The sequence below is a fragment of the Pantherophis guttatus genome, chromosome 2 (genome assembly GCF_059756535.1).
Source record: "Pantherophis guttatus breed Tessera chromosome 2, ASM5975653v1, whole genome shotgun sequence".
NCBI classification, from domain to species: Eukaryota; Metazoa; Chordata; class Lepidosauria; order Squamata; family Colubridae; genus Pantherophis; species Pantherophis guttatus.
Genome location: NC_142064.1, coordinates 28,439,242 through 28,452,073, shown reverse-complemented (window position 1 = coordinate 28,452,073; position 12,832 = coordinate 28,439,242). Strand labels below are relative to the sequence as shown.

General features: G+C 35.4%; 1 protein-coding gene across 5 annotated transcripts in view; it reads left to right on the top strand.

Moving 5' to 3' along the window:
• The window catches only part of ANKRD55 (ankyrin repeat domain 55), a 60,739-nt gene extending 52,966 nt beyond the window's left edge, over positions 1-7,773 (top strand). For all 5 annotated transcript variants that reach the window (XM_087885684.1, XM_087885681.1, XM_034440900.2 and 2 more), the window contains 3 exons: positions 2,609-3,261; positions 4,686-4,787; positions 7,455-7,773. In XM_087885684.1, coding sequence (XP_087741810.1) covers positions 2,609-3,261; positions 4,686-4,787; positions 7,455-7,729 — 1,030 coding nt within the window. In that variant the 3' untranslated portion in view covers positions 7,730-7,773. The remainder of the gene's footprint in view (positions 1-2,608; positions 3,262-4,685; positions 4,788-7,454) is intronic.
• Positions 7,774-12,832: the final 5,059 nt, after the last annotated feature.

Sequence of the window (12,832 nt, the reverse complement as noted above, 5' to 3'; positions counted from 1 at the left end):
TTCGGAATCTTCTTTCAGAAGGAAAATTCTATAACTCATGAACAGAACTTCCAGTTATCATATCTTGGGAAGAGGTTCTGTTAAGTATTTTGTGCAGAAAGTTGGAAACTATACATCCTTTTTAAAATACTACCTTCCTTGGTTTGCTTCTTCTATTCTGTATTCCACTGTTGATACCATCACTTTTTTACAGCTTTGAGTGTCAAGGTACAATATAGCAGAAGTATCCAAACTTTTTTGGGCCGCAGAACCTATAGTTTTAAAAAAAAGCTTTAGTACTAAAAAAAAAACTGGCAGTTCCCCACCCGCAGCCCTTATTCTCTCAGAAAACCACATTATTTATTATTATTATTTTATTAATTTTCTTTCTATACCGCCCTTCTCCCGGAGGACTCGGGGCGGTGTACAGCCTGATTAAAAGCACAAAGACAGACAAAAATTTAAAATTATTAAAATTATTAAATGATAGGCTCAATTTAAAACCCCAAATTTAAAATCCCATTTTTAAAACCCAATTAAAATCTTTACCTCGATAGCCCAGCCTGGCGGAACAACAAGGTTTTGAGGGCACAGCGAAACACACGGAGATCAGAGATTTTACGAATTTCTGGGGGCAGCTCATTCCAAAGGGCAGGGGCTTCCACAGAGAAGGCCCTCCCCCTGGGTGTCACCAGCCGACATAATTTGACCAATGGCACCCTGAGGAGACCCTCTCTGTGGGAGCGGACTGGCCGGTGGGAGGCTACTGGTGGCAGAAGACAGTCTCGAAGGTATCCAGGTTCCACATCAAAGGTATCCAGGTATCCACATCAAAGTTCTTCAGAACAGTTTGAAAAACCCTGTTATAGTGAATACTATCAATGATTCTAACTAGGAATATGAAACTGGCATCAATTGATCATTATGTTTCATAGCTGTTTACTGCACATTGTAAATTGGATTCAGAACAAATATAATAAATTGCAGTTTAGAAGAAAGCACTTTTTAAAGAATTAATATATCAGTATTTGCTGGTATACAAACACTTACATGCATACACATACAGTACATATAACCGTTTTTCTTCCTTGTGGTACCTGATCAAATAGATTTATCAGCTTTTAGTAAGACTTCAAAAGATTTGCAAAATTTATTTAACTGGCAATTGAATGGCACAGCTAGACAATAATATCTACCTTTATGCTCTATCAGAACTAGTTCTCTGGAAAGCTATAATGTCCACATTAACGAATGTTCAGATTTAATTTGCTAAACATAATGAGATTAATAACTCACTTTATAATGGACAAGAAATTTGTTTTATATTAAATCAACCACAATAACGTAATTGTTCTATTAAAAGTCAATGCACTTGATATATACTCTGGTCATTTTGTGCAAATGAAAGTAAGTAGTCTAATTTGAATATACAGTCATCCAAGAAAAAAAAATATTAAATTAATTTTCTCTAATTTTCTGAATGTTAAATGTATCTTCCTCCAGTTGATAAGTATAATCAGCATTATTTTCTGGGTGGTTAAATTCAACAGTGAAAATACTTATTTATTTGATTTATTTGTTTAATTTGTATCCCATTTTTATTGTTTTTAGAAATATCTCAAGGCAGCACCCAACACACCTTCTTCCTTCTATTTAAGCCATTTTCCAAAAATACTGCACAGGCTCAACAGGGTGTAATTGAGCTTAAATGCTAGATTGTTCATGTTCCTCTTCAGCCATGGGAACTCACAGAGTGACTTTGGAACAGTTATGTTCTCTCACTTCAACTTACATTAAAGGTTGTTGTGGAAAAAAAATGGAGTAAACACTGTTATATGTATGATACCTTCAGCTTATGGTGAAAAGACACAATATTAATTAATTAATTAATTAATTAATTAATTAATTAATTAATTAAGCTAAAATACATTACTTAGAGTGAGGTTACTTCAAAAAAAAGTTAAAACAAGAATCCCTTGCAAGCATTATATGGGTACTATGCAATTTATAATGTTGTTGTAATTCTCTATTCAGAATCATAATATCCTTTTGCTATGTTGGTGGAGTTTTATGTTTATCTGGTAACCCCTTAGCTATTGAATCAAATCCAGGTTCTCTTTACATGAAAAACTTATTTGCCTACATTTTCTGAACATTAGATGAAAGAAATTTGCCTCTGATTTTGTTATTTTTATAAGTTATTTTATATTTTGTAAAGTGCTTCAGGATGCTTTTGTCCAGAAAGTGGTATATAAACATATATTTAATTAACACGAGCTTTGTAAGAAATTTATTGATTTAAAAACATTTTTATAGTGCCCAGTTCATACTGTGTATGTGTGATTTTACACACACACACACACACACACACACACACACACGAGTATATCACAGAAATGAGTACACCCCCTCACATTTTGTAAATATTTAATTATATCTTTTCATGTGACAACACTGAAGAAATGACACGTGGCTACAATGTAAAGTAGTGAGTATACACGCAGACACACACACACACACACACACACCTCTAGAGAAGACATTTCATTTCTAATAACCCCAAATATTAATCTGTGGTCCTAACAATAACATCCCAATGTTCATACAATCTGCTTTTCTTTTTTTAAAGACCTGAGGTACTTCATCACATTTCTTCCCAGAACAATAAATTATCAAAGAAGGAAGGGAGATTCAGCATGCTTAACCAAATCTTCTCCTCTAAAAAGAAAACAGGGGATTGGAAAGTCAGTTTGAAGGAGAAGAGTAGAGACAGATCCCAGAAAGAAGAGACCTCAGAAGTAGATCAGATTATCACCACATTTGATTGCATAATGGATTCCAGCTTTGACGGCTCATCCAAAGAGTATATGAAAGCTACTGACCTTAAGAAAAAAAATGTAGACCTCAAGAAGTACCTCATTTCAGAAAACAATACACCAGATTGCAATGGCTTTCCACCAATCAGAACACAAAGTCTCCCACCCATAACTGTGAATCATTCTTTTTTAACAACTTCTCACACTACAATCTCCAGCATGAATATGGATAATGATTTTGCAACTTGGTCTCAAAAAAGCAGAAGTGAACATGATTTGTCAAGTCAAAGAACCAGCCGACAAGCATCGGACAGCCCTTGGAAAATGGACAAAAATCAAACACCCACATATAGACTCTGGACGACTGTGCCTTCTGATAATAAACTGATAGATGGATTGTTCCCAAACAGATCCCATCATGTGATATGTCCTCCCCATCTTCCCCATCTGCCTAATTTGTCACCAGGTAATTTTTTTCCACACTATGTTTATTTAGTGTGAGCAAAATGAATTCTGGGTATGCTGAAAATAATTGTATCATAATAGATAGCAGTTTCCAGATTGAAATGTCCAAATCTTTTATGCAGAAGAGTGATTGTTCCCTTAAGAAATAGGAATGAACTCAATTTCCAAAGGGGCTTATGCAGTATTTTTTTCAGGTAACTATCAACCATGGTCCGTTTTGGTCCTTAAAAGCACATATACCTGCCCAGACAATGCACTGCCACCAAGAAACCATGGTTTATTCAATAACAATCATTATACTGGTTTATAAATTATAAATTTGTAAAAAACAAGTCCAACTACAGAACGCATTGAACTAAATAAATTACAGTAGAGGTTAGTAGTATATACAAATTAGCCATCTCTTTACTGCTCTCAGAATAGAATTAAAATGAGAACAGGTTGGTTTCACATGAAATTCAGATAAACTCATTTATGTCTGTTAATAAGAAATAGGATGCTTAGGTTTGTTTGAAAAGAAGTGGGCAAACTTTTCCTACTCCATTTAGAAAAGTGAACTAACTTTAGTATTATTATACAGAAAGTCCTCCACTTACGATAGTTCATTTAGTGACTGTTGAAAGTTACAATGGCACTGAAATTTACATTTACAATCATTGCCGCATCCCCATGGTCACATGATCAAAATTCAGATGCTTGGCAACTGATTCATATTTATGACGGTTGCAATGTTCTGGGGTCATGTGATCAGCTTTTGCAACCGCCTGACAAGCGAAGTCAGTAGGGAAGCCAGATTCATTTAACAACCATGTTACTAACTTAACAAATGCAATGATTCACTTAACAACTGTGGCAAAAAAGTCATAAAATGGGGCAAAACTCACTTAACAAATGTTTCACTTAGCAACATAAATTTTGGGCCCAATTGTGGTCATAACTCAAGATCTCCCTAAATTTCAAGCTTAAAAGGTTGAACAATTTTCTCAGATTTTTAGTATCTTTTGTTGTACAGTAACTTTGATTGTTCTATTGTCCATATGATTCCTTAGTTTGTATGGAGTACAGCATGAATTATTGAGCTTAATTTAAAACAAAAACAAAAATTATCTTTAGGAGGTACCCAGTAATTTCAGCTTCTGAAACCAGCCCTGTATTTTACTATTCTAAGAATTAAAGGCAGGTTAAATAAACCTTTGCAAGTGCTAGGAAAGTAATGTTTTGTCCCAGCCTCTATTAAATATATATTCTTTATGCAGGGTGATCATATTTTGCACTAATCATATACTCTGTGGAAGTAGAGAATGAATACAGATTCTCCAATCTTTTCTCAGTCCCATTCATATATTGTTTTCTATGTCTTTTCAAAGGAAACTTATTTAAGTGTGTCTATGTGTATATAATATTTACTACCTTTTCCTTTTTTAGGGAAAACCTTTCAGCATACCACTTTAGAACTTCCCAGAGTAAAAGACCTAACAGCTGTAAGAAACAACTTGGCCCCCATAGTAAAACACGGTGATCAAAAAGGTAAGAACTATGATACAAGATCTTTTCTTTTTAAGGCTTCTAAGTTTTCCCTTAATGCATAAAATATAGGATATAGACGATACAAAATATTATATCTTTTTTGACTATTAAAAATGGTCTAAGACAGGACAGGTCTTCTGCATTTATCACTTGCAGTAACTGACCATCTCAAGTCTATCATTATGAACCAGTACTTTCAAGAGGAACCAAAGTACAGGGTACAGAGATTTGTGCATATCACACGTGCAGAAAATTATTGTTGTTGATTCAGTCACTTCTGACTCTGCAGGATCCAATCTGGGTTGGTCTAATTAATACTTCTGACTCTGACCCAGTCATTTCAGCAAGACTGTCTTCTGGTATTATTTTTTTTTTATAAATTCTTGTAAACTTATGCTTATGTCTTTACTGATATTATGTTGCTACTTTGACTCTTGTCAGCCTCTTTTTCAATTATTTGTTCTTGGATTTGTTCAAGGCGTTGTCAACAATTTTATTCATTACCTGCCTTTTGCTTTTGTTTACATCATTTATATCCGCTACCAATAGCTTATCATTCATACAAGGGCAATGAAAGCTCTGCAGAGACTGTTGCAATATACAGTATGTCCTTCGTGCATATTCTATAACAGTGATTGTGAAATTATTTCTCTTCTCCCCCATTTCAAGTAATATTGTTAGCTCCTCCACCCTCCCCCCAAAAAAGATTCTGTTGTTTTGCACAAGGGTTTTGGAAATGGCAGTTCCAATCTGGATCCTCAACTTACAAATAAATGATTACAAATTTCTCTATTACATCCAGAATACGCTCAAATTACTTCCATTGGGGTAACTAATCCCTCAGTTTAAGAACCACCGTCTTAGACATTTTACTAATCTAATAGTAATTGCAATGTACAAGAATGCAACATTTTATTTTAAAAAAACCTTTATATTTTATATATACCATAGGGTAACATTTTATTTAATAACAAAAATAATAAATATCTGAGGCATTCCAATAATAAACCTACAAAATATCCAATATGAAGGGCATCTAGTAGCAAAGATTAATAATACAGTGCCAAACCACAATGCAAAGGTCTCACTGTATAAATCTTGATTAATATTAATATTAAAATCACAAACCATGGAGTTTGATTAATTAAAAATTCACTTGTTCCTCTTCACTTTTTGCAGCTTTGATTCTATGATAGAAGAAGCTACTGGCAGCATATTTTTTTTAATATCTCCAGTTTCTACAACATTTCTTTTTTTTTCCCATTTGGAGAAAGAGTGTGAAAGACTATATCATCAGCTTCTCATTGTTGTTTATTTATCTTCTCCTGACCTTCCTTTCTTAGTTCAGAGGAACTGAATTTAACAGAATTTGAGTTTGGGGGGCCACAATGCTCAGCTTCTTATCTCAGCTGATCATCGGTTAGAGAGAGAACAAAATAATAATTCTTTAAACTTTCTCACTCCGTTTCAAGGAAAGCCTACATAGATGCCAAATAAAGTAGCCCTTTAAATGCAAATAGCAGCTTCAAAGTGATTTTATTTTAAAGTATCAAATATCATGAAATTAAAATTATCCTTTTTACTCTGCATAGCCTACAGTTGCTATTACTGCTATTTATATAATAACATGCAGTTAATGCCACCTGATTTAGATAAGAACAATGAAGGGATCAGCAGTTTTTAAGAGTACATAAATGTACTTTTTTTAAGAGAAAATAAATGAAGTTATTTATTCCTAGGCTAGCCTTTGCCATTTCAGCAAATAAAATGTAATAATTTTGCTTGTGCTCAATTGTTAGGGGTATTTATTTATCTCATTTATAGGGCTGCCCAGCTGATCAGCATTTAATTTTAAAAAATATAACCAAACAGCAGCATACAATCAATAGGCAACCAGGATAAAATTATAGATAAATGTCCAACACCAGCATAACCATCTCATGGGCTCTGCATAGTATGAACCCCCAAAATTGGCAACACATTTAAGATGCAAGAATCTTAAGTGATGCCATTGTAATTTTGAACGGTCACTAAACCAACTGTGGTAAGTCAAGGACTACCTGTATGTAATATGCAGTATTCTTGCGGATAAAAATATGGGAACCAGAGGTGGGCTACTGCCGGTTCGGATGAAGCAGTAGTTCCAACCACCAGCTGGGCCTGCCCTGGCGCTATCCCATCCTATATATCTCACTCTCTGGCCCGCTTGCCTCACCCATGCAGCCCAGCTGATTTCCATGCCTCGCCCGCTCTACTCACCATGGCTGCCCGAGAAGGTGTACTGGAAGCCGCGCGCAGGAAATTGTTGTGTGTTTGAAGCAGCGTACACGCTCTCACATTTTCGGTTCTGCACTAGTCGAACCAGTTGTTAAATTATGTGAAGCCCACTTCTCATGGGAACCATTTATCTAATAAGGGGTAGGGCTTCTTTACTTGCATTAAAGCAGAAGTGTCATGGAGGGGGCTTTAATTTGTTGGTTGGATTTGGTGGCCTAAATAGGTTCCTCTGACTTGTGATTCTGTGTTGCAAGCGATGCAGCTAAGATTGTTATATGTGTTTAGTAAAAAATCTACCTTTTTCTTGCCTTCAACATTATTCACTTCATTTTACATAGCCTGTATTATCTAATATTTGTTTCTGATGTCTCCCTTTGCACTTTCTTTTAGACCAGCTATCAACCAACCAAGGTGCCAGAGAGATGAAGTTACTGTCCCTAAATTCACTGAGAACTGACATGTCTGTTTTGCCACCAATGTTTGCTACCAAGTCCACAAAAGGAGGGCTTTCCCAGATTTACTTTCCATTCTCATTCTTATCACTGCAATCAACTGAGCCTCTGGGAACAAGCAAAGTCCTGCCAGCCATTCCAAGCCAGAAAAGATCCAGCTACATGAGTGAAATGCTTGATCAATCACATTGTGACTCATTCAGTCACCATTAGCCCAGAAGCCCCATATGGTGAAAATGAATAAAAAGCACTAAAAATACTAAATGTTTTCTTTCTAATCCACTGCTGGAAGGCTGGTAAACTGATATTTAAAAAGCAGACATTTACTACTGCAATTTATTGACCCATTTAATTTTATCCTGTATTGGGAACATGCTAGCATTATGCAAATAGAGGAAGAAACAAAGGAAAGGAAATGCAACTTCATTTTGCTACTTAAATTTTGCTCCAACTGCCAAGTAATCAAACAATACAAGTCCAAGAAAGTTTGGACTTGACAAAGCCCAAGAAGTTTCTAAATATAATATTCCCATATTTCTTGTCAATTAAAAGCCTTATACCTCTAAAGTGTTGTTGATTTCAATAGAAGTTAAACTTTATTTTCTTTTCATTACAACCTGAATAAATAAGTGCTGGGACATAATGAGAATGAATATAGCTATTTCCTCAATTCCAAATAAGCCCCAAATTCAACATGACTTGATGTTTTAATTCTTCTGCTTGGAATTGTTGGCTATTGTTTTTTTTTTAATTAATTATTTATTTATTTATTTATTTATATGCCACCCTTCTCTGAAGACTCAGGGTGGTTTACAAGGCGTTAAGCAATAGCCTTCATACTTTTGTATATTTTATACAAAGTCAGCTTATTGCCCCCACAAACCGGGTCCTTATTTTATCTACCTTAGAAAGGATGGAAGGCTGAGTCAACCTTGAGCCTGGTGAGAATTGAACTCGCAATAACTGCAGGCAGCTGGAAGCTAAATACTACCTTTAACAGTAGCATTAGTCTGCTACGCCACTCAGGCTCTATTGTGGCAGCGATGAGTTGAAAACATTGGTGACATGAAAACAAATAACAGCATTCTTCTTTCAGTAATTTTAACTGCAAAGAAACGAAATACAGAAATCAACAAATGCATGTATCTATCAATTTAAGGATTTTCCATATAATCATTTTAAAGTAACATCAACTACATATGTAATTTATACATCAATATTCAATTCATAAAAAGAGAAGTCTTGTCAGCAGACTTTCAACTGAAAATAGATCTGATGATCACAAAAAGTGAGAAAAAAATCTGTGCATAAAAGAGTTTTAGTTTTCAGGGCTCTTAAAAAACTAGATTCATTCAGGTCTAGTTACAATTAGTTCCTCATTTTTCCAAACTTCTGTTATTTTTGTCAGTTTCCCATTTTTTAAGGAAGTATGCATGAAAATCAGTACACAATAATCAGAGTTGGACTGGCCCTGCTTCAGTCTTAGATTATCTGCCACCCCAGGCTTGTTGACTTCAAGTTGATCATGCACATTTTGGGTTATATTATCAGTTCCTGCCATGATTGGCAAGAAGCTTCAGCTTCTAATAGCAATAGCAATAGCACTTAGACTTATATACTGCTTCATAGTGCTTTACACACTCTAAGCAGTTTACAGAGTGAACATATTGCCCCCAACAATCTGGATCCTCTTTTTACCAAACTCAGAAGGATCTAAGTCTGAGTCAACCTTGAACCAGTCATGATCAAACTACTGGCAGTGAGCAAAGTTAACTTGCTATACTACATTCTAACCACTGTGCCACCACAGCTCCTAATCACTTTCAGAAATTGCTTGCTAACTACTTTTCAGTTATTAGAAAGCTTTGGATTAGTACATTTTACAGTACCAGATGAGTTTCTTTCAATCCTTATTGAAAGAAGTTTTAAAAAGAAGTTTAAGGACTTAAAATAAATTCTGGAATAAACAGCAAAAAGGTCATTAGAATTTTAAAGCTTTATAAATGGACTAAGGTGCCAATAAATTTGAAATAAGATTTTGTAATATAAAGAATCCTTCCTATGAGAAAATGTCTTTGTTTTTAATTCTTTCAAAAAAATCATCATAAGGTGAGACTTTAAAAATTAGACACTAGAGAGAATTAGAAGGAATTAAAGATTAGTTAAAGGAGAAGAACATTCACACTTTCTAATACAGAATAAACCAAAATTCTGTAAACAAAATTAACATTGGATATATTGAAGGATATTTTTGAACAACTGACCGAGAAGTTAATTTTAAGTGTCTGCTTCTATAATCTGTGCTTAAAAAATGCTAAGAGGAACAATTATTATATAACATGATTGAGACTGATTTGAAAGTGGATTTAATAATGACAGGCTATAAGAATCACATGGAAAAAGATCTTACATTGGACATAGAAAAGAATCCTGCTGATGTTTTAATAATTCAAGGGATATATAAATAATAAGCCAAAAGAATGACCAGGATAATTTCCCTACATATATCTCTGTAATAGATATAGTATGTATAAATTATGAAATCCTACATATATAACCACCAGTTTTGTTTAGTGGTTAAGGCATCAGGTTAGAAACAGAAACTGTCAGTTCTAGTCCCATGTTAGGCACAAAGCCAGCTGGATGACTTTGAGCCAGTCACTCTCTCTCAGTCCTAGGAGGGAGGCAATGGAATAAAATAGAATAGAATTTTTTATTGGCCAAGTGTGATTGGACACACAAGGAATTTGTCTTGGTGCATATAATGGTAATCCACTTCTGAAAAAAACATTGCCAAGAAAATTGCAAGGACAGTTGTCAATCTTATCAGGTCAACCAGATTGGAAACACAGCTAGATAAACTAATTTTATTTTATTGTAAAGCTACATTAACAGAATCTTGCAAGTCTGAAAGTACAAGCTTCCTGCCGCCACGTTTATCTGCTTCATCTATTAGAGTGGATCTTTCCCGCCTGTCTTGTTTGTTTCCTAGGCAGCATCTCTTCCCCTCAACTCCCAAGGTCATCTATTATATTTGTCCAGACAATAGGAGTCAACACTGATTTAAAGGCTGTTCCACCCTCCCCTGCAAAAACCCCTATACAGATAATGTTGGCTACTGAAGGAGATGTATTCTGATCTTTTCTGTTTCTTTCTTAGCTTTTTGTCATCTTTTTTTAAATGGTGTTTCCCAAACTTACAACATAGACAAAGATCTTACAAAAAAGCTTGGACATCTCAGAGAAGAGCAGATATTCTATCAATTATCTACTACAGTGCCTCCAGAAAATCAAAGATCTAAAAGCAGTAGAAGATAAAGTTATAGAGATCACATCCCTTCAATCAGCCAACACCCAGATAAGCAGAGATTAACACTAAATAATCCAGCAGAAAACAATAACCTCATAGCTATCAAGGAGAAAACCATACTAACCCACACACACAAATTAACAGGGCAAGCTACTGTACATAAACAGGGGGCAAACCCCCATTCATAAGTACTAATGATGTTGCCTAGTTAGGTACTAAACATCTGCAAGCAAAAAGACAAGCTCAGAGAGCATCAAGGCCTCCATGATTCAACCCTGAGCTACATATGTTCTATGTTAAATGTATTAAATGTATTAATCTGATTGCTGCATTCCGTGCTAGATGAACCTCAAGATCAAATATAAGGATATGTTGCTGGCCTTTTCTGCTGGAAAATGTCTTTTTAAATAGTATCATTTCCCAAACATATCTTCCATAGGACAGCACAAATCAGACCACTATTATCCATGATGGCTTGCTCTCCAAAAAACATGGGCTCCCTCCTTTCACACACATACACACACACACACACAGAGAGAGAGAGAGAGAAAGAGAGAGAGAGAGAGAGAGAGAGAGAGAGACGGAGCAGAACCTCAGTTGCTAAGCAATATAGTTGTTAAGTGAATCATACTCATTTTATGACTTCTTGCCACAGCCTTTAAATGAATTGGTGTAGTTAAGTGAATCACATGGTCATTAAAGAAATCCAGATCCCCTTCCCCCCCCCCCCATTGTCTTTGCTTGTCAGAAGCCCCCTGTGAAGGTCACAAAGGCCCTTGTATGCTGCAACTATTCTAAATACATACACCAGAATTTTGTTCATGTCACTGTGGGGACATTGCACCAGTTTTAAGTAGGAGACCCAGACTTAAGTTATTTTTTTCAGGGCCGTTGTAATTTCAAATTTTATACCTAAACATGAATCCTTGACACTAATGCAGGCCATTTTTTTTAATACAGATGGCACTGAAGTGGTTCTCTACTAGATCATAAGAAACAGCCTTTTAAATGCTTTTCTTGACATCTGGAGGTTCAATCTGGGACCTTCTATAGACCGAACATGCATTTTATCTTGAATTATTCTCCCACCCTTGGACACCTAATACAGGTTAAAAATAAAATATTTAAAAATGACAGTCCTGGTAGAAAAACTGGCTTTGAAAACATATTTGAGGTCTGTTAGTTAAGGAGTTTTCACCCTCACCCTCCAGAATACAGCATTCAAATATTTGGCCCGTAAGCCAAAGTTCTTAAAACCAATCTTGATGTTTTGAGCTGTGGTAAACTAACAAACCGTAGACTGCTATGTGGCTTTACTCTGCTGATTGTGGTCCTCAGTTCCAGTAGAGATTAATTTCCTAGGAAGTGCAAGCGCTTTGTTGCCAAGATCCATGACCTTCTCATCAGCCTTGCTGAGAAATGATGACATAAATATAGACAAGTTTGGCTTGTCAATTGAAAGGGGGTTATCTGGAAGGTCAGATGAGAAAATATTGCTGTGAATATGTGATTCTATTGGTCAGTAGATTTTATTGTTTTTAAAAAGTTTCTGCGGAAGCATTATAACATTTTTCTGAATGCTCCTCTCCGTGAAACACAACTGCATTTTCCCAACTAAGCGCTTGATTTTGGCACTGATAAATGATACAAAGGGATAGGGTTAGAGTTACAAAGCACAACCAGCTCAAGATATTTAGCTGGCAAAAACAAGTTTAGGAAACATCTTCTCTCTGTTCCGTGTGCAGATGCTAACTGGCCTGATAGATGATAAAACAGCATGGCAATAGGGGAGCAAAATGTGACGGGAATAGATGCTACTCTTTCCCATAGCATGCAATATTTTAGGAACTCTGGAGAAACAGTTCAGACTTCTCCCTTTCTTAGTTTCAATAGTATGTCCAATGTATGGCTTCAGCCTCCAGTTGCTCACCATGATTTCTGACAGGGCCAGTCCTATGATGAAAATATAAAGGATTTTCATCTTGTTTCCATTATGAAGTTAATGTG